The 23,165-nt window shown below is 37.7% G+C and overlaps 2 protein-coding genes across 5 annotated transcripts in view; one reads left to right on the top strand and one right to left on the bottom strand.

Moving 5' to 3' along the window:
- The window catches only part of KIAA1328, a gene marked incomplete at both ends in the record, with an annotated part of 383,031 nt that overhangs the window by 113,799 nt on the left and 246,067 nt on the right, over positions 1 to 23,165 (top strand). For 3 of the 4 annotated variants that reach the window (XM_082852723.1, XM_082852722.1, XM_082852724.1), the window contains one exon: positions 20,819 to 20,946. In XM_082852723.1, coding sequence (XP_082708849.1) covers positions 20,819 to 20,946 — 128 coding nt within the window. The remainder of the gene's footprint in view (positions 1 to 20,818; positions 20,947 to 23,165) is intronic. The other variant, XM_082852721.1, reaches the window with a different exon arrangement.
- LOC309970750 (uncharacterized protein) lies at positions 17,666 to 18,652 on the bottom strand. Its single transcript, XM_082853330.1, has one exon. The coding sequence runs from the start codon at positions 18,572 to 18,574 to the stop codon at positions 17,876 to 17,878; it is 699 nt and encodes a 232-aa protein (XP_082709456.1). The 5' UTR covers positions 18,575 to 18,652; the 3' UTR covers positions 17,666 to 17,875.

Below are 23,165 nucleotides of genomic sequence, written 5' to 3'. Positions count from 1 at the left end.
TTAATTCACTTGTATTATAGCATATGTCATTTTGGATTCATTTCAAAGGGTAATCAAGTCAGGAACTGATTGTGCCATATTATTCTCTAGTAAAGTAAACTTCATGTTTCCTTCAAATGAAACTGGTATGTATTAGCACTTTATAATAAAGTGACATCCTTCAACAATATAATGATGATGCTCTAAATGATAGTAGGATGTGAAAACTTTTTTGGAGCACTAACTTTGGTTATTTAAATATGAAAACTCAACATTATGATTTGAAAATACTGAAAATGATTTCAGAAATTAGAAGTTTAGCAAATATCTTACCTATATTTTATAAAACATATAGTGCCAAGTATATGCATGTACTCTACTGGATAATAATCATGTTTGTAACATGGGACTGCTATAGAAGCGTAGTCACTTCTCTTGAATAGCTAAAAAACAGAAATTTGGGGATCACCAGCATATATATTGAATTTGAAGCTATGGTATTATATAGGGTCACGGGAAAAGGTACTGAATAAGTTTTAGGACATTATCTTAGGGAATATCTGCATTTAAGAATAAGCAAGGGAAAGTCAGTGAAAGAGATTTAAAAAGGAGAAATCAGTAAGGAAAAAGCAGAATGGGCCAGTAGCTCAGAAACCAGAAGAGGAGATCCTTTGAAGAGGGAAAAAGTGGCCAGCAAGGAAGTCAAAATCAGGGTGTTATATTTATAAGTTAATAAATTAGAGGATATTTGTCAAGAATACAGTATAAATAAACTGAGAAGACAGGGAAACATTGTTTTGGGCCAAAATTAAATTGGACATGAGAAATAGAGATAATGAATATGGATTAATTTTTTAGAGTTTTGGTAATGGGGAGGAGAGAGAGATGTTGGCTGCTCAAGGAGGAGGTATTATTTGAGGAGGGAGTTTCTTAAGATGCACTTAGTTGAAGACTTATGGGAAGGAGCCAAAATCTGTTGAGACCATGAGAAAGATAGTATAATTTATAGGACAGTGTCTGAATGATATAGAAGAAGGTGAAGTCAGAAATACAGATGGGGAAGTTTGTCTTAGAAAGCATTCATTCATTCACTCGTTCTTTCAACATTTATTGAATGCCAAGACCTGAGGGAATGATGTGTTGAGGTGGAAGTTGGGGATATTTAATAAGGTCATGTTGGCCATCTGCCTTTTCAGTGAAATACGATGTACTTAAAAATGAGTAAGTTTTTTGCTTCCAGATACAGTTGCTTAAAGCATTACCATTCCATTATAAGTCTTTTTAAATTCACATCAGACAATGTTATGTTTCAGCTGTCAAACATAATTCAGAAAATTTAAGAGGGAAAAGAAAGTCTGTTTATCCATATTTGTATTCTTTCCATTCTTCCTTCTTGATGTTCCAAAATTCCTTCATCATTTCTTTCCTATTTAGAGAATCTTTATCTACTCTTTTAGAATAGATATAAATTCTCTTAGCTCTCTTTCATCTAAGAATTTATTGATTTCTCCTGCATTTCTAAAGGATATTTTTGTTGGATATAGAATTCTGGGGTCAATAGTTCTTTTCTTTCAGCACTTGAAGAATGTGTTACTTCCTCTGCCTTTCATGTTTTATGATGAAAATCCACTGTTATTCATTTAAAAAAAATTTTTTTTAAGTTAATTAATTAATTCATTTATTTTTGGCTGGGTTGGGTCTTCTTTGCTTCATGCAGGCTTTCTCTAGTTGCAGCGAGCGGGGGCTACTCTTCGTTGCGGTGCACAGGCTTCTCATTGCGGTGGCTTCTCTTGTTGTGGAGCACGGGCTCTAGGCGCACAGGCGTCAGTAGTTGTGGCTCACGGGCTCTAGAGCACAGGCTCAGTAGTTGTGGAGCACGGGCTTAGTTGCTTCACGGCATGTAGGATCCTCCTGGACCAGGGCTCGAACCCGTGTCCCCTGCATTGGCAGGCGGATTCTTAACCACTGTACCAGCAGGGAAGTCCTATAATTCAGTTTTTTCCTTCTTTAAATGAGGTGTTGCTTCTCTTTAGCTTTCAAGGTTTTCTTTGTCTTTAGTTTCCAGAAGTTTGATTTTAATATTTCTTGGCGTGGATTTTTTGGGGTTTATTCTGTTTGGGGTTTGCTTGACTTCTTTTTTTTGTCCACATTGGGTCTTCATTGCTGCACACGGGCTTTCTCTAGTTGTGGCGAGCAAGGGCTACTACTCTTCATTGCGGTGCACAGGCTTCTCATTGTGGTGGCTTCTCTTGTTGCAGAGCATGGGCTCTAGGGGTGCAGGCTTTCGTAGTTGCAGCATGCACATGCAGTAGTTGTGGCACAGGGGCCCTAGAGCACGCAGGCTTCAGTAGTTGTGGCATGTGGGTTTAGAAGTTGTGGCTTGCAGGCTTTAGAGCACGGGCTCAGTAGTTGTGGTGCACAAGCTTAGTTGCTCCATGGTGTGTGGGATCTTCCTGGACCAGGGATCAAACCCATGTCCCCTGCATTGGGAGATGGGTTCTTAACCACTGCGCCACCAGGGAAGTCCCTCGCTTGACTTCTGGACTGTAGGTTTATGGTTCTTGCCAAATTTGGGGAATTTTCAGGTGTTGGTTCTTTGTATATTTTTCCAGCTCCACCCTCTTTCTGCTCTCTTTCTGGGACTCCAGTGACTGGAACGCTGGATCTTTTATTATAGTCCCTCAGGTTCCTGAGGCTCTGTTTATTTTCTTTGTCTGTTTGTTTTCTCTCTGATATTCAGATTGGAAAAGCTGTATTGTTCTATCTTCAACTTCACTAATTCTTTCCTATGTACCCTCCATTCTGTTGTTGAGCCCATCCAGTAAGCTTTTTATTTTGGTTATTATTTTTTTCATTTCTAACGTTTCCATTTGATTGTTCTTTATATTTTCTATTTCTTTGCTGAGACTTTTTTTCATTTGTTTTAAGCATGTTTGTAATTGCTTATTGAAGCATTTCATGATGGCGCCTTTAAAATTCTTGTCAGATAATTCCAACAACTGTGTCATTTCAGTATTGGCATCTGTTGATTGTCTTTTCTAATTCAAGTTTATCCTGGTTCTTGGTATGACAAGTGATTTTTAATTGTATTCTAGACATTTTGAGTATTATGTTATGGTCTTATTTAAATCATCTCTTTTAGCAGACTTTTTCTGACATCACACTAGTGGGGAAAGAGGAGGCTCCACCTCATTACTTTTAGGTGAAGGTGGAAGTTCAGGGTCCCTACTCAGCCTCTTTTGACACCCAGGGTGAGGTGGGCACTTAATTACTGCTGGGTGGGGGATAGAAGTTCAGTGCTGTACTAGACCTCTGCTGACACCACCTGGCTTGGACAGGGGCTTCCCAAATGGCCTCCACTGTTACTGCTGATATGTCATGAAATTCTTGGCTTTCCACTCAGCTTCCTCTGACACCACCCCAGTAGGGAAGGATACCTCATTAAAGGTAGATGGGAGTGGAAGTCCAAACTAAGAGACCTCTGCTGATAATCATGAGGGTGAAAGAGGTAGGGGAGGGAGTCATTACCATCAGTCTTCCCCATTCAGTCTTCTCTGATACCACCCCAGCAGAGAGGGGTGGGGGAATAGAGGGACACCTAGAAGTCTAAGTTCCTCACTGAGCCTTTGCTGATGGAGGTGGGGTAGTGTCGCAATCTTTTCTGTGGTGTTTGGCTCGATTAAGGCAGTTCTTGTCTAAAAGGTTTACATTTTGCTAGGTTCCTCCCCCCCTCCATTTTTTCTTTTGGCTGGTGAAAGCAGGCCTCTCTTGGATTTTTCTTTTTGTCTGTGTCCATTGCCATTTCTGGCTTGTTGTTTTCTCCAGCACTCAGTCCTGGATATATGAGGTTAAAAACAAAACTAGGCAGCTCTCCTCTGTGTTGTTCACCAGGTTCTGAGACTCCTAGCCATTCTACCACCTCTCCATCTTTTAGAGTCTTCTTATGTTTATATTGTGTATCATGACCAGGACTTTTAACTATCATTAGTGAAAGAGATAGGGAAAATTATGTTTACGCCATCTTCTCTGGAACCAGAAATCCCATTATACTTATTTTACTTTTTTCTTTAAAATTTTTTTTCTGGCTACTTAAATTGACTCAATTTTCTGAACATATCCTATTGTATTTAGACACTTTACCTTAGTCCATAAGATGATATTTTCCCTCCCAGTGCAGACATGGGTGAATTGATTTAGCTAAAATTGATTTTTCAAAAAAAAATATCACTACTAGACAGAAACTAAATATATAAAGTTTCTGCCTCCTAGTAGAATTTCTTAAACTAGTCAAAAAATAGAATATAAATCATTGGCTATTCAGTTCATTACTTTTGAATTTTATGATAGATTTCAATTCTCTGTTAAGCATATGTGGATAAAAACACAGGTCTCAGGGATTGTTCTTTTAAATGTGGCCTCTTGGATTAATTTATTTCGTAGTCAATATTGTTAAAAAATAGTAAGTCAAAAACCTAACTTCTTGATTTTAATGACACTGTAAAACTTTTCTCCTTGAATATCTTGGGCTGTTTCTCTATAACTTTTCTTGAGTGGAGGGTCAAGTAAATAATCTGGTTCTTTAACAGGTTTTTAAATATCATTCTGTTAAACAGTTCACGTAAGCTCAATTACGTTAGGAACCAGTGAAGTGAAGTTGTTCATAAAATGCTTTATTACCTTCGGTTTTTGCTGCATTTGCTGGGTTTAGATAATAAACCTGCACATAGATGTTACTTAATTTTTCTCTGTGCAGTAATTTACATTTGTGAGCAGTAGCCCTAGTCATTTTCAAAGAGGGAAGAAATGAGATATTCCTGCTGCTTCTTCCAATTTAACCTTAAAATGTTAGATGTGATTCCATTCTATAAGAACTCTCCTTTTTTACTCTAGTTATGAATACTATTTTATGGAAATTGTTTGATTTTTTTACTTAGAATTATTATATTGGTCATATTTTCATACTGCACTAAAAAGTGCATGCAACTTTGGTGAGAGTGCTATTCCCCAAGGCTAATGGTCTGCAATGTTAAACTGAATTCAGAAGTTATACTATAAAGTTAGGCTTAAAAGTGTGTTTGGGTAAGGTAGGGGTTGGATATCTATTTGAAAGTAGAAGAGACAAAATGTGGTTGTTTGTTTTTTCCTGTGGACTCTTCCCCAATATAGATTGTCAAGCCTTACAGTTAATACTTGCTAATTGTTATGACTTCAGTAGTCAGCCACAATAGAAATGTATTTCTGTATGCTTCTTTCCAAAACAAAACAGTTGACCAAAAAAGAGAAAAAGCATCATCATTTGTAAGGATAGATTAAAGGGAGGAAGCAACGGAGTCCAATAATGTATAACACTTCAACGTAAGGAAGGAGGATGGGCCTCCTCCCACTGATATGGAGTAGGGAGGGTTCTGGGAGGTGGTATGCACACTGAAAGTGTGGTCCCTGGACCAGCAATCAGCATCCCTCAGAAGCTTGTTAGAAATGTAGAACCTTAGGCCCTACCTCAGATCTACTGAATCAGTGTCTGCTTTCTAACGAGATTCACAGGTGATACCTGTGTATACTATACTCCAAATCCTAGCTCACTGGCAGAGTAACTAACCTTGCATAAGTGTTTAGCCATTCTGTTTTGCAAATTTATTTGTGCTGCAAATTTATTTGTAAAGTGAGAGTAGTAATAGTACTTTATGTTTTTTTCTTTTGATGAGGGTTAAATATAATTTATTTAAAGCACTTAGAAGTACCCCACCCCCAAGTAGAGGTTATACTGAGCCGTATTCAGATATTCTAATGCAGGTACCTATTCCTGGTGATAAACATTTAATTGTTTAGTAGGCGATGGTGGTCTGACTCTTATAAAAGAACTCTAATGAGGAACTGAAGAAGGAAGAGATGACAAGCACAAAACTGATAAGGGCTGGAAGATGAACTATATGAGGGAAGCGTAATGCCCCTGGATTATTTAGTTTGGAAAAGAGAAGATTAAGGGACCTCTTACACTCATTTTACATTTCCACTCAGAAATGGATGATCTTACACAGCAGCATAAATAGTTCAAGTACACAAATAGAGGTGTATGAAGAGAGAGGGGTGTTGTGTATATTGATATTGATAGTTGATGAAGGGTTTTAATTTAATGACAAGAACAAGACTCTTCTTCTTGAAGGTAGGGAGCAGAATGAGATGACTTCTTTCTAAGGTGCTTTTACCCTGTTCCTCATGGCTGGAGATAGTAGGCCCTGGCTTGGTATGTTTAGCCCTGCTTCACAAAGCATTATACACATAACTTAACTTATTGGCCTTTCACAGTCTAGAGAGCTTAGTGTGCAGACCATTTTCAGTGGTCTGTGTTGTCAGGAATTTACCCCTATTGAAATTTGAAATTTTCAACTGTTAATCGTTGTTACTGCAGTTTGCCTTATAAAGTAGCTTCTGACGAGGGGAGGGGTGTGATAACAGCCTTTTCTTCTACAATTCTAGGCTAGCTCCTGTAACTCAAAAAAGGTTGTATTAACCATTAGCAAGACTCATCAAGAAAAAAAGGGAGAAGACTCAAATCAATAGAATTAGAAATGAAAAAGGAGAAGTAACAACTGACACTGCAGAAATACAAAGGATCATGAAAGATTATTACAAGCAACCATATGCCAATAAAATGGACAACCTGGAAGAAATGGACAAATTCTTAGAAAAGCACAACCTTCCAAGACTGAACCAGGAAGAAATAGAAATATAAACAGACCAATCACAAGCACTGAACTTGAAACTCTGATTAAAAATCTTCCAACAAACAAAAGCCCAGGACCAGATGGCTTCACAGGCGAATTCTATCAAATATTTAGAGAAGAGCTAACACCTATCCTTCTCAAACTCTTCCAAAATATAGCAGAGGGATGAACACTCCCAAACTCATTCTACAAGGCCACTATCACCCTGATACCAAAACCAGACAAAGACATCACGAAAAAAGAAAACTACAGGCCAATATCACTGATGAACATAGATGCAAAAATCCTCAACAAAATACTAGCAAATAGAATCGAACAGCACATTAAAAGGAAAATACACCATGATCAAGTGGTGTGTATCCCAGGAATGCAAGGATTCTTCAATATACACAAATCAGTCAGTGTGATACACCATATTAACAAATTGAAGAATAAAGACTATATGATCATCTCAATAAATGCAGAAAAAGCTTTTGACAAAATTCAACACCCATTTATGATAAAAACCCTCCAGAAAGTAGACATAGAGGGAACTTACCTCAACATAATAAAGGCCATATATGACAAGCCCACAGCCAACATCATTCTCAATGGTGAAAAACTGAAACCATTTCCAGTAAGATCAGGAAAAAGACACAGTTTCCCCCTCTCACCACTATTATTCAACATAATCTTGGAAGTTTTAGCCACAGAAATCATAGAAGAAAAAGAAATAAAAGGAATCCAAATCGAAAAAGAAGAAGTAGGGCTTCCCTGGTGGCGCAGTGGTTGAGAGTCTGCCTGCCAGTGCAGGGGACGTAGGTTCGTGCCCCGGTCCGGGAGGATCCCACGTGCTGCGAAGCGGCTGGGCCCGTGAGCCATGGCCTCGGAGCCTGCGTGTCCGGAGCCTGTGCTCCACACCGGGAGAGGCCACGACAGTGAGAGGCCCGCGTACCGAAAAAAAAAAAAAAAAAAAAAAAAAAGAAAAAGAAGAAATAAAGCTCTCACTGTTTGTAGATGACATGATACTATACATAGAGAATCCTAAAAACTCTACCAGAAAACTACTAAAGCTAATCAATGAATTTGGTAAATTTGCAGGATACAAAATTAATGCACAGAAATCTCTTGCATTCCTATACACTAATGATGAAAAATCTGAAGGAGAAATTAAGGAAACATTCCCATTTACCATTGCAACAAAAAGAATAAAATACCTAGGAATAAACCTACCCAAGGAGACAAAAGGCCTGTATGCAGAAAACTATAAGACAGTGATGAAAGAAATTAAAGATGATACCAGCAGATGGAGAGATATACCATGTTCTTGGATTGGAAGAATCAACATTGTGAAAATGACTCTACTACCCAAAGCAATCTACAGATTCAATGCAATCTCTATCAAACTACCAATGGCATTTGTCACAGAACTTGAACAAAAAATTTCACAATTTGTATGGAAACACCAAAGACCCTGAATAGCCAAAGCAATCTTGAGAAAGAAAAACAGAGATGGAGGAATCAGGCTCCCTGACTTCAGACTATACTACAAAGCTACAGTAATCCAGACAGTATGGTACTGGCACAAAAACAGAAATACAGATCAATGGAACAGGACGAAAGCCCAGAGATAAACCCACACACATATGGTTACCTTATCTTTGATAAAGGAGGGAAGAATATACAATGGAGAAAAGACACCCTCTTCAATAAGTGGTGCTGGGAAAACTGCACAGCTACATGTAAAAGAATGAAATTAGAAAACCTCCTAACACCATACAATAAAATAAACTCAAAATGGATTAAAGAGCTAAATGGAAGGCCAGACACTATAAAACTCTTAGACGGAAACATAGGCAGAACACTCTATGACATAAATCACAGCAAGATCCTTTTTGACCCACGTCCTAGAGAAATGGAAATAAAAACAAAAATAAACAAATGGGACCTAATGAAACTTAAAAGCTTTTGCACAGCAAACAAAACCATAAAGAAGACGAAAAGACAACCCTCAGAATGGGAGAAAATATTTGCAAATGAAGCAACCGACAAAGGATTAATCTCCAAAATGTACAAGCAGCTCGTGCAGCTCAATATCCAAAAAACAAACAACCCAATCCAAAAATGGGCAGAAGACGTAAATAGACATTTCTCCAAAGAAGACATACAGATGGCCAACAAACAAATGAAAGGATGTTCAACATCACTAATCATTAGAGAAATGCAAATCAAAACTACAATGAGGTATCACCTGACACTGGTCAGAATGGCTGTCATCAAAAAAATCTAGAAACAATAAATGCTGGAGAGGGTGTGGAGAAAAGGGAACCCTCTTGCACTGTTGGTGGGAATGTAAGTTGATACAGCCACTATGGAGAACAGTATGGAGGTCCCTTAAAAAACTAAAAATAGAACTACCATATGACCCAGTAATCTCACTACTGGGCATATACCCTGAGAAAAAACATAATTCAAAAAGAGTCATGTATCATGATGTTCATTACAGCTCTATTTACAATAGCCAGGACATGGAAGCAACCTAAGTGTCTATCAACAGATGAATGGATAAAGAAGATGTGGCACATATATACAATGGAATATTACTCAGCCATAAAAAGAAACGAAATTGAGTTATTTGTAGTGAGGTGGATGGACCTAGAGTCTGTCATACAGAGAGAAGTAAGTCAGAAAGAGAAAAACAAGTACCGTATGCTAACATATATATGGAATCTAAAAAAAAAGACAAAATGGTTCTGAAGAACCTAGGGGCAGGACAAAAATAAAGATGTAGATGTAGATCATGGACTTGAGGACACAGGGAGGGGGAAGGGTAAGTTGGGACTAAGTGAGAGAGTGGCATAGACATACATACACTACCAAATGTAAAATAGATAGCTAGTGGGAAGCAGCCCCATAGCACAGGGAGATCAGCTCGGTGCTTTGTCTCCACCTAGAGGAGTGGTATAGGGAGGGTGGGAGGGAGATGCAAGAGGAAGGAGATATGGGGATATATGTATATGCATATCTGATTCACTTTGTTATGGCATCAGAAACTAACACACCATTGCAAAGCAATTATATTCCAATAAAGATGTTAAAAAAAAAAAGGTTGTATTGATTTAAAGCAGCCTTCCAAATGGAGAAAATACTTCAGGTCTAGCTGAAACAGGGATCCTTACACAAAAGATACATTTTTAGGTAGGTTAGAAGCAAGATAAAATGCATGACTTTCATTAGAAATGTGTTTGTAACCTTGTCTTTAACATCTACCATGAATGCTTGAAAAAATGTATATCCTTAGAGTGTTATGTGGAAAGGAAACTAGTATAAAGAATTCAAAATTCTAATCAACCTGGTACATTGATAGCCTGCTTTTTAAGATATCTGCATATGAACTTTTAAATAAGGGTCCTTGCCTTTAAAGTTGGAGAAATAAATATTGTGTCTCCATTGTATAGCTGGTTTCCTGGAAAACCTCAGGCTTCAATGATCTGAGCAAAATACATGATGTAAAGCATCTTAGTTCCAAGTCTGTTTTTGCCCCATGTTGTTCTGTGACTCTGCAAGAAACAAGGTAAAGACCGTAAGGCTTAGAAAACTCTTATAAAGCTAGTTATATATTCTAATTAGGTATCTTTCCATGGCTTCTTGTTTTGTTGCTATTATTCAAACAGAATGAGTAGAGTCCAGAAGAAAATGGGTGAGACATTTTACCTCTTCTTCCCTTTGTAAGTGTCCAGAGCATTGAGTTTTCCCCCGTTTGATTTGGAGATTTGTTTCCCTTCCCAACAGGTTACTGTTGTCCGGAAATTTCCCATAAATTCCTCTTTTAATTAAATGGATAATTTCAGACTTGTATCAGTGGTTTGTACCCCAGTACAGATCACAACTTAATAAAAGAGTATAAACATTCATATGAAATTCTTGTCTAGCTCTGCTAGTCAGTTCATCTTGGTATCAGTTTTTCTTTTACCAATAATCTGTTTTCAATTGCACATATTGTCATTGAGTGCCAAACTAGATATATAATTTGGACCTCACTGTTTATCTCAGAAAATATGTTCTTTTTTTGAAAAGGGAAAAAAGGAAATGATTGTGCAGTAAGAAGTATAACATGATCAGAAACTTTATTTGCTTCAAGAGAGGAAAATCTGTGAGGTTAGAACAATTTAAAATTTTTAATGAATTGGTATTTTTAGGTGTCTTCTTGGCTAAAGACCACATAGCCTATCTTTGGTTTGCTTTGATTCCAAATCCAAACCTCACATGAAATTCAGTAGGCACTCCTTTAGTTTTATTCCTTTATTCATTTCTCATTTTTAAAGTGCCTTCTGTGATAGAGAGAGATCAAGGTTAATATACTATGATTTCAGGAACTCACAGGCCACTTCAGGTGATAGTAACATAATCAAATAATTTTATCTATGCTATTTACTATAATGAAGTGCTTAATTCTGCATGGAGGTCAAAGTTAGGAGGAAGAGCTGACATACAGCTAAATTTGAAAGGATAAGTAGGAATTGCGTAGGACTGGGGGTAGGCAAAACATTTGAAGCAGAATATTGAGTATGTGCTGTCTTTATATATTAAGTAGTATGTAGGTGTTCAGAGTAAAAGGAGGACCTTCCCTAGTGAAGCTCTTTGAGTTCTAGATCCCCTGAGAGCCTCATGACTAATGGACTGCGTGAGAGTGGGAGGCACATGGTCAGCTGTCTTTACCTTGAGGGACCCTGAATAAAATAGCTCTTTCTGTTCAGGAGCTTCTCTCTGATGGAAAACAGGATCTAGCCAAACAGTGGGGGAAATGGTGAACAAACTTGTGTTCTGGCAAGGGTCACTGTAGCCTTCTCAATGTCATCTTTTAACTAGTGTGGCCTCTGCACCACTGGGCACAGTTGACTACATCTTTCTATTGATTCCTCCTCTCTGCCTGCCCTTTACATGTTGTTACATTGGCCCTCTTCTCTTCTCTCAGTTTGAACATTTTTTTCTCCAAGAGGCTTTCCCTGGCTCCTCCATCATCTGGGTCCCCTTAGGAAGTGCTTGCATAGAACTACATCAATGTTCTTGCTATTGCTTTCATCATTTGTTATCTTAAGTATGTGCTTGATTACCTGCCTTCCTTGCTGGAGGTAAGCTCCCTGCAGGAGACAGTGTTGGTCTTGTTCATCATTGTATGTCTAGCACCTGGCACAGTCTCTGGTGTTAATGTACTCAGTAAATATTATTCAGTGTTTATTGAGCTCCTATTATGTAAGCTAAGGAATTCAGCAGTAAACAAAACAGACAAATATTCCTGGCCTAACGGTGCTTATTTGTTGAATGAATGAAAGAATGAACAAAAAAACAAAACTGAATACTTTCCTAGACAATGTTAAACACTTTTGTGTCTTCAGCCACCACTTACAAAGTGATTAACTCCCAAATCTGTTTCTAATGAGACCTCTTCTTTGAATTCCAGGCCTAGGGATTCAAATGTCCCAACTGGCCATCTCAACTAAATGCTCCCCAAGCATCTCCAGCTCAGTGTGTCTAAAGCTGCACCCCTTCCCCCATACCTCTTCTTTGTTCTGCATTCCCTGTCTTGGTAAATGGAACTGTGCATCATACAACTGGTCATACATCTTGCTACCCAATTTATAACTTGACATTGTCTTAAATTTCCCTCTTCAACTCAGTCACCTCCTAATTCCTACCGTTATTACTTCAATTCAGACCCCTCTCATCTCTAGCTTTAGACTGTTATAGCCATTTTCTAATTGGTTGCTTTCATTCTCTCTTCAAGCTCTCCACTCCACCCTTCACATTCTGACCAAAGGTATCTTTACAGCATACAAATAGGTTGTAAGACATCAATGGGTTATATAGAAATAAAATCCAAACAACTTAGTGTAACATTCAAGATCTGGCCCCTGTTTGTCTCTGCAGCCTCTTCACTCATTCTCCCTACTCACCACCAGTTGACCATCCATACTGTCCTATTTGCAGTTCCCTTAATGTGCAAATCTGTTTCATTTCTCCATGCCTTTGCCCCTGATGACCTTTCAGCCAAGGGTACTCCCTTCCCTTCCTACCCAGTGCATCTGTAAACTCCTCTTCCAGAATTCATTTCTAGGGTCACATCTTCTCTGAAACATTTTCTGACTTCCTCTCAGTGTTGTCAAAGTGACTACTTACCCCCATTTAAAAAAGTTCATTGTACCCTTTGTTTAAATGTCTCTCCCAGAACATGTTATCCTTATTTATTTAAATCTTTCTCTAAACTCTTTGATGTCTTTTTTATCTCAGCTTTATTTAGATGTATTCGGCATATAACATTATGTAAGTTTAAGGTGTAATATGTATATATTGTGAAATGATTACCACAATAAGATTAGTTAACACACCTATTACATGTGTGTGTGTGTTGAGAACATTTAAGATGTATTTTCTTAGCAACTTTCAAGTATACAATACAGTGTTGTTAATTGTAGTCACCATGTTGTACATTACATTCCGTAGAGTTTATTCATCCTAAAACTGTACGTTTGTATACTTTGACCACGCTCACCCATTTCCCCCACCCTCCTGAGCCATTGGCAACCACCAGTCTCCTCTCCGTTCTATGAGTTCAGTTTCTTTAGATTCTACATATAAGTGAGATTATGCAGTATTTTTCTTTCCCTGTCTGATTTATTTCCCTTAGCATAATGCCCTCAAGTTTTTATCCATGTTGTTACAAATGGAAAGACTTCCTTCTTTTTTAATACTGAATAATATTGCATCGTATATATGTATATGTGTGTGTGTGTTTGTGTATAACATTTTAATCCATTCATCTGTTGACAGACACTTAGGTTGTTTACATGTCCTGGCGGTTGCAAATAATGCTGCAATGAACATGAGGGTGTAGATATCTCTTCAAGATAGTGATTTCATTTCCTTCGGGTATATACCCAGAAGTGGAATTGCTGGATCATATTTTTAATTTTGGGGGGAACCTCTATACTGTTTTTCATAGAGGCTTCCCCAATTTACATTCCCATCAGTGGTTTTCAAGGGTTCCCTTTTCTCCACGTCCTCACCAGCACTTGTTATCTCTTGTTCCCTTGATGTAAAAAGTCTATTGAATGTATGCTTGTGCTCTGCCCTATACTAAATTCTTTTCTTTTATTAGCTCATTCATATTCATAGTTGCCCTGTGAAGTGAGGTAGGTATTATTATTCCCAGGTGAGGGTGTCAGAGAAGTTTCTTGTCAAAGTTATATCATTACTAAGTACCAGAATTAAGATTTGAGCCAAGAGTGTTGGATGACACCTAAGTCTGTGCTTTTACTCATTCTACCTTAGTACCTTTGCTAAATAACTGGAAGAAACCTTAATGGGCCTTTTTTATATGGCCTTTTGCTGCCATGGATGTGCCTATTCTTCGCTCAAATGACAGGTTCCAGTTAGTGTATCATTAGACCATACTGAGAGTTAGTCACCTGACTTAATGACCACAGATAAATGGAGTTGTAGAGCTCTTATGAGTCTGACCTGATGTTTAGGTTTCTGCTTCTTTCATGATAACTTATGGTGGGAGTAGGAAGACAAGAAGTGACTGAATAATAGTAGGAAGAAGAAAACACAAAAAACACAAACAAAAACAAAAAAAAGTATTTTTACAATTTTTTATTTTGACAGTTTCCAAATATATAGAAAAGTTGACAGAATAATGCAATGAACCACCATATACCTGCTACCTAGATTCCACAGTTGTTGACATTTTGCTCTATTTGCTTTGCCTCCTCATATATATGTATATATATATACAAATCTATATACATATTTATGTTTAATTTATATTATAAATTTATATAAGTAAATAAATTTATTTACTTACATATATAAAATTTATTTTGCTTATTTTTTTTACTACTTTAAAGTGGCTGGTGTCATATGTCACCCCTAAGTACTTCACATTCATAAGAATCTTTATAAGCCCCATTATGATACCTAAGACAATAAGCAGTAATTCTATAATATCAACTGGTATTGAGTCCCTATTCCAATTCCCCTAGTTGTCCCAAGAATGTCTTTTATAGCTGTTTCTCTTCCTGAGCCAGGATTCAGTCTGATTCATGGCTTACATTTGGTTGTGTCTTTGCTCTCTTAATCTAAAATAGGCCTACCCACTTTTTTCCCCCATGACTTTACTTTTTGAAGAGTTCAGGTCAAGTGCTTTGCAAAATCTCCCACATTATGGATTTGTCTGATTGTTTCCTTGTGGTATAATATAATTTGTTCCTTTATTTCTTTTAATTCCTGTGCAGTGGGAGTTAGATTTACAGATTTGGTTTGATTCAGGTAAAACATTCTTGGCAAGAATATTTCTTAGGTGATGTTGCCTGCTTCAGACATTAAGAGGTACATAATGTCTGGTTTTTTCACTATTAGTAATCCTACATTAATTTACTTTGTTTAGGTGATGACTACCAGATTTTACCATTTAAAGGTACATTTTCTTCTTTGCTATAAATAACTAATCTTGACACCTTATGAATATGTTATTTATTAACCTTTTACGTACTGGTTTTAATATCAATTAATGATCCTCACCTGAATTAGTTATTACATTGGGGATTGCAAAGTGGTGATTTTTAAAATTTGACCATTCCTTCTAAATAATTAGCATTTTTCTATAAAGAAGAACTTCAATTTTTTCCACTTTCACTCTTCCCTTCTTTTGAAGTATCACTCTGAACTGGTAGATTTTTATTTATTTAAATTGCTATTAATTAGAGTCATTCCTTTTGATGCTCAGATTGTCCCAAATTTGGCTGAGTCCCCTTCAGGGTTGCTGCTATTCCTTTTGATAAGCCCTCATCTATTCGTCTTTAAACACTTTCTTACATTAAAATAACAAGAATTTCAAGCTCATTTTGTACTTTCCCTACCCCAGAATGGGAATCAGCCATTTTTCTGAGGAGTCGGTTCCCAAAATGGAGTTGTTTTAAAAAAATTGATTATTCTTCCTTTTCTCCTCTCATGGAGACCTTTCTTCATTTCATTCTGTATTAGATCAGGATTTCCGTAGTAAACTACCAGATTCAAGTATCCTAAATACCTGAGGCAAGGGTGAGATGGGGTGATGGGAGTGGTCTCTGCTCCACCAGAGGAATTCTTCCAGTTTAAGACAATCACTTGGACAGCATACTACTAGTATATTCTGTCTTCTGGTCCTTCTACTTCCACCCCTGATTTTTCTCACACAGTTTTTATTCTTTCATCTCCCTATTCATTCTGCTTCAATCTTTAGTTTTATTTTTCTATGTAATGCATTTTGGAGTTAAGGCTTTAAGCTTTGCAAAATGACCATTTCCAACATCCATTTCAGCTAATTAATTTGATATGTTTAGGTTTTGATGTGATGTTGCTCAATATTAATTTATATTTATTTCTGTTATCTTACGAAGCTTGCTTTCTTTGATGAGGCTGTGATGACTGCAGTTTCTCTCAGTTCTTGATGGTCGTTGGGCAGACCAGCAGTATGCTAGGTTCACATCATGGTTGGTGCATACCTTCCCTTAGGTTCAATTTCCTTCATCTGTTGCATTCTTTTCTGTCAGTTGGCCAGGCTTGAGTTAAATATGTCTTCTTTCTCACTGTACTCCCTCCCCCAAATCAGTTAAGAAGGCATTTTACGTACATTTTCCTAACATAAATCTCTCTCTCCAGATGGAAGGTTGAAGTCTCATTGTGCTAAGGAGGAAGGAAAATTACTGTTTTGCATGTACATATATTTTGGATTTTACAGGAAAGGGGAGGGCATTTCAAAATCTGGTGAATCAATACAGATATAAAAAATTGATAAAGATAGGACTGCTTGTTTTTATATTCTGCCACATAGCATGTGTTTAAATGAATTTGCCTATAATTTGTCTTCAAATGCTGACATTTAACTCTTAGACTGTATAATTGTGCTGGCTTTTTCGAGACAAATTCATATTCTGTGTCCAGGCTAATATGTTCACCTATTACAGACATTATTGCCTATGGTAACAGCTAGAATAAAAAATTCTTTTTATATACATCATAGCTGGCAGAGGCTCTTGGGACTGCCACAAATCATTCCTGTCTTTTTGAACTTGCTGAGGAAAAGCATGGAGATGTAAAACCAACCTGGTCTGATATAGATTGGCTTTGAAAACATATTAGCTTATCTAGACCACTGTTCATTGTATTGTTGTGGTTGTTTTTAAGATGCTGAGTATTAAACATGCTCTTCTACTTAATGTATTGTTTAGCTTAGTAACCTATCCTTTCATTATGAACCAGCTCCTCTTCTACAAGCCATCTCTGGTTTTTGTTAAAGGTTAACAATGAGAATAATGAAGCAATTGGTTATTTATTCAGTCAGGATTGGCAAAAGTTATTAGAATAGGAATCTGCCCAGAAGCAATGATATGGTTATGAAAATGTTAAGAAGAACACTGAAGCCAGTCACCATTTTTGACATTTAAGAAATACTATTCCCACCCTTAATCATGATGACCTGTTATAAAAGTATTTATACAGAATAATCTTATTGGACAGTAATTTTTATACAACAGCATATATAATTAGGTGTTAGGGAGATTCAGAAATGATCTGAGAGAAGCATGAGCCTTGGGAAGAAATTACCACAGTGAGAAATAAGGAACAGAGAACTCTCCCTTGGATAGAACTCCGTGTCTTCCAGACACCCGATCTGTGCAGTTTAGTATCTTCTTCCTGAGCACTTTGCAAGTTTGAGGAGCTGTGAGAGAGGGTACCCCAAGTTAGGTTGCTATGTTCTTCATACTAGACTGTAAAACATGTAGGGAGGTATATGGGCAGAAAATTTCCTGATGATGCTTTTATTAATGAAATATTGACTAAATTGACATTATGCAAAACCAAACAAATAGGACAAAAATCTAATCATAATCCTGTTATGTTTACTTTCATTTTTATGTTTACTTGATATCTCTTTGCTCCTACTTCTACTTTGTTTCCCTGCATTTCTACTTCTACTCCTACTTCTATGTTTTCTTTCTCTGCTTCTACTTCTACTATGTTTTTTTCTCTTTCTTGGAATCTTTTTTGTCATCTCTATGCCGCCTATCATCTTTGTCTTCTTTATATTTCTATTCTTCTACCTCACCCCTACTTCTCCGTTCCTTGGACCGTTCTCTTGACCTCTCCTTTTCTCAGTCATTACCTCTTTCCTTATCATAGTCACGATCTCGTCTTCTACCTCTCTCATTTTCTTTCTCTCTTTCCCGATCCCTGTCCCTTCTATCCCCTTTCCTATCACGACTTCGACTACGGCTTCTATGTCTTTCCCTACTCCTGCTATGCCTGCGTTCTAGCCCCCGATCAATACTTCGGGATCTTCGCCTTTCTTTTTCCCTTTCTTTGGCTTCACGCTCTAGTCGCTGGCGTTCTTTCTCTCTTTCTAATTCTCGGTCAAAACTAGAAGACCCATGGCCCTCCCGATGATGGCTTCTACTTCTGGATCTTCTTGGGGACCTCCGTGGACTCAGTGATCTCCTTGGAGACCTTGAACGCCTGCGTTCAACATGTCTGTCTATTTCCTCAGCGCTTTCCTTTCCATCTTTCTTGATTTTTCTTGGTCGGGTTTTAATCTGTTGATCGATATTCTTCTGAACTGGAACCGGAATTCTTGGAAGCAAAGTGGAAAACCACTCCAGTTTTGTGAGAAAAGACCGTAGCATTTCTCCAATGGTCATTACGCAGCCTCCACCAGCCTTCACATCTAGGTCCTCTTCATCATCAAGGAAGGATTCAAACCAATCCCATAGATCTGTAGGGGGCTGTGTGTACCTTATATACATAAATCCAAGGGCTCTAATATATGGAGAGTCTGTGTGTGTTATAAGACCCATCACTTGCTTGCGAGTTAACTTCAGAGTAAATAATTTGTATAACAGGCAAAAAGCTGTAGAAACAATTCCTCCTGTCCCAACACCTTGAACCCCTCTGCACATCCCTGTTTGGCCAGCTGTTTTCCTGCTTCCTTTCTCCCATGGTTCAACACGTGTGACCTCTACCTGCAACCTTGGTCTGCTCCGAGCCTCGCTGCAAGACTGAGTCAATCTCCTGACTTCCTGCTGCGAAAATTTCCAGGCCTTCAGTACATCTTTTTCCACTTGTACCTCTCCACCCTTAACCCTCCCACCCCACCCAACAAACACACTGACCACTTCCCTGTCTGGATCGGATAGTGAATACCAACAACACGAGGCCAGCACTGAAGTCAATACACGCCCTGGCCCGGGGTGAGCGGGAGAAGCACCAACAAGTTGGCGCCGAGTAGATCCATGTCAAAATAAATAAATTTAAAGCTGTAAACTGGAGAGACTTCAGTTATTCGTTTCTCCTCTCCCCCACTCCTCCCGTCCAACTCCCCCACCAGGGGCGGGCTCCTGTTATGTTTAATATAGTTAGAACCTCCTATGTAAATTAGGCAGTAATTACGTTGACCAGAACAGTATCATCACTTCTACCCTGAATTTTTTAGTAACAGCTTTATTGAGATATAATTCACATACAATAAAAATCACCCTTTAGCAGTATAGAATTCAACGGTTTTGAGTATATTCCTAAAGGTGTGCAAAGACAGCCTTCTACTTCCAGATCATGTTCATTGCCTCCCCCATAAAACGCATACCCATCAGCAAGTGCTCCCTGTGTCCCTTCTCCATCTTTGGCAACCACTAATATACTTTCTCTCTATATGGATTTGCCTGTTCTGGACATTTCTCTTTTTTTCCCCATTTAGCTTTTCTCACATAATGGGTACTTCAGAAAATTGGAGAGGAGGACAGAAAGTGAACATGGATGAATGTAACTCTTACTTGTGATCTGGTATACTTAGAACTAAGTATTCTTTTCCCTGGCTCATTGGAAGAGGTATTTTAAACAACAACATACATAGAATTTGTAGCCTTTTGTGTGTGGCTTCTTTAGCATATAATATATTCAAGTTTTACTCATATAGTAGAATGTAGGGATACTTTGTTTCTTTTTATGGCTGAATAATATTCCATTTTATAGGTATACCACATTTTGTTTATCCATTTGTCACTTGATAGACATTTGGATTGTTTTCACTTTTTCACTGTTATGGATAATGTTGCTCTGAATATGCATGTATAAGTTTTTAATGTGAAACTATATTTTCAATTATCTTGGGGCATTGGAGTAGAATTGTGGGTCATATGGTAACTCTGTGTCTAACTTTTTGAGGCACTGCAAAATTATTTTCCAAAGCAGCAGCATTTTACATTCCCATCAGCTATGTGGGAGGGTTCTAATTTCACCATATTCTTACCAGTGCTTGTTATTGTCAGTCTTTTTGATTATAGCCATCCTAGTAAATGCAAAGTGGTATCTCACTGTGATTTTGATTTGCATTTCCTAGTAGCTAATAGCTAACAATGTAAAGCATCTTTTCTTGTGCTGCTTGGCCATTTGTATATTTTATTTTGGGAAATGTCTATTCAAGTCCTTTGCCCATTTTTAATTAGGTAATAGTTTTTATTGTTGAGTCATATAACATCTTTACATATATATGGATACCAGACCTTATCATTTGTATGATTTGCAAATATTTTCTCTCATTCTGGAGGTTGTCTTTTCAATTTCTTAATAGTGTCCTTTGAAGCACAAAGTTTTAAAATTTGAAATCCAATTTATTTATTTGTTCTTCATTGCTGTGCTTTTAGGTGACCATTGCCTAATCCAAGGTCACAAAGATTTGCTTTTATAAAGTTTATAGTTTTAGCTATTAAATTTAGGTCAGTGATCCATTTTCAGGTAGTTTTATATATGGTGTGAGATGGGGGGCCACCTTCATTCTTGTGCATATGTTTGTTTTTATCAAATTTAAAGACTTGAGAAAGAAAAATTTTAATAGGATAAACATTGTTACTCCCTGTGAATTATTGTTTCATGATTTTGAGGGGGGCACATATGCTGTGTTCATCTGAAGACTATAGCTTACCTGCACGCTCACCAAGTATGGTTACATTTCTGTCTCTATTTTGTTTGTTGAAATCTGAAAAACAATACCAATATATGCAGTTTAAATCCATTTATTAGCTTTTTCCCTTAATTTGCAATCTCACCTCTTCAGCTACAGTATAAAGAATGCCAAGAACTTCTAAGCCTCTATCAGAAATATCTATCAGAACAGCAGGAGAAGCTCACTGTGTCTCTCTCAGAACTTGGTGCTGCTAAAATTCAGGAACAACAGGTAAGCATCTTTTTTCTTACCTTTTCTTGTCTTTAATGGATCAGCAAGATGTCAGAAGAGTTATCTGCCTTTTACTTTGTCTCACTGTATACAACATTGTCTTTAGACCTACAGTTACAGCATGTGATTGAGTTGGCTTCATTTACTTCCCTGTTTCCCTTTCCTCTTCTGTTCCTGGGGCCCAGAGGTCAGGAATGATTACTTGAAGCAGGCTCTGGGTCAGGAGGGAAGCTCCTGGTTGTATGAAAGCACAGCAGGAGTGATAAAGAAAACCCACTGCTCTTGTTACTTAATGAAGATCAGGTGGGCTCTTTTTTTTTTACTCATAAGCCTCTTCTAACTCATGTTTAGAGTTTTAGAGTAATGAAAGTGTCTTGGCAAATTGTAAAAGCTTTAACTGGAGAAAACTGGAACATTTAGCATGATTTTGTGTTTGTATATATGTATTAATCACATAAGTATATATGAGAGTTTTTGCATATTAACATTTATATACATATCATCAAATAGTATATATTATATAATTAAATGAAAGTTCAGAACCCTGCCAGTTGTGATGTGAAACAAGTTCTGAAGACTTACTTCTTGCCCTCTAGCAAGTGACATTGGTTGTCTTTTTCATATCCAAATGAATTTAAATGGATGAGGATAGCTTTCGTATTAAAACGTTGTAGAAAAAACTATATAGAGTGTCAGAGTCATTCATATTATTATTAAAACATGGATAATGTACTAACTAAAGGGTTATCCTGTCCCTTTGAATAGTAGCAGGTCTTGAATGGTTTTCTGTAACCTTCTAAAGAACACTGTTCTGTTCAACCTAGAGACACCTGTCTCAGATGGGTTAAGAGTTTCGGCTAAGAAGATCCATTTTTAAACCTCAAGTTCGGACATATGGAAAAGTAAAAAGAAAAGAAAGAATAATAATTTTGCTGGAATGTGGCATAGCTTAGACTTTTAACGTACCCTCCCTTTTTTTTTTTTGAAGTCACAATATTTATAAGAAAGAACCACAGTATGAATGGTTAATTTGTATTCTAACTGGAAATACTTTCTTTTGTTCTGTTTTCTGAAAACCTATGCTATAAAATGAGGCAGAGGAAGGTGGAAGCTAATCCTTTTATCTGGATTTGTTTTGCCACTTTGCAAAGGGCAGAGGCAGTTTTTAAGGTGGCACTTTCCTAATGCTCTCATGGTCGGGTTAGAGAAAATTATAACATGACGATCAGATTTCTGACTTTAGTCTTTACATTTCCACTCCCTCTGTCTCTATGACAGATGTTAAAGGGCACAAAAACGTTGGCCAAGGGTAGTGAAGGAGAGGCTGAGGGACTTTTCAATTGCCAGTAGTTAAGGATATAGACTGAGAGTCAAGAAATAGTCATTAGGGAGTTTAAAGACATCTAGATAAGGAGGCCTAGCCCTTTTTCTATCTACTGCTGAAATGAGGGGAAAATAAAACTTTCTAAAGGGTAGTGTTTTATGTTTAAAAGAGTGATTCTTAGAGGTTTCCCTAGAGACCAATCATAGTTAACACTGCCTCTCTTAACCTCAACCCTGAGGAGCAAAACTAAAAAAATTACAAATACTAGGAAGAAACTGTTGGTCACAGGAATGGAGAAAGTATACTCTCAAAAGGAGATACTTTGGGGGGCTTCCCTGGTGGCACAGTGGTTGAGAGTCTGCCTGCCGATGCAGGGCACACGGGTTCGTGCCCCGGTCCAGGAAGATGCCACATGCCGCGGAGCGGCTGGGCCCGTGAGCCATGGCCGCTGAGCCTGCGCGTCCGGAGCCTGTGCTGTGCAACGGGAGAGGCCACATCAGTGAGAGGCCCGCGTACCGCAAAAAAAAAAAAAAAAAAAAAGGAGATACTTCTGAATTTTCATTTTGACTTAATCATGAGAAAATTTTAAAACCATGTTTTCAGGAAGTGCCCGGTGGTCAGACTTTAGATTATATTGTACATACAATGAAAATGAAATTGAGAGCACTTGTAGACTCTGCTGTTTGAACCTAGAGAGGAAAAATAAGTTTCTTGTTGAATACCAAGTGGAGATTGTCACCCGTTTCCTTTGTTATCTGATTTGTTCTTTGTGACAGGCTTTTCTTAGCTCAGCAAAGGTAAGCACCTTCTCACTCACCCTCATGGGAATTGGGTGGATTTGGTGGACAAATCTACTTCCTGTCAGGAAGGGCATCATTGTGAACACTCTGAATGA

This window comes from Leucopleurus acutus (genome assembly GCF_964270905.1).
Source record: "Leucopleurus acutus genome assembly, chromosome: 13".
Taxonomy (NCBI): domain Eukaryota; kingdom Metazoa; phylum Chordata; class Mammalia; order Artiodactyla; family Delphinidae; genus Leucopleurus; species Leucopleurus acutus.
This window is presented reverse-complemented; position numbering and strand designations above follow the sequence as displayed.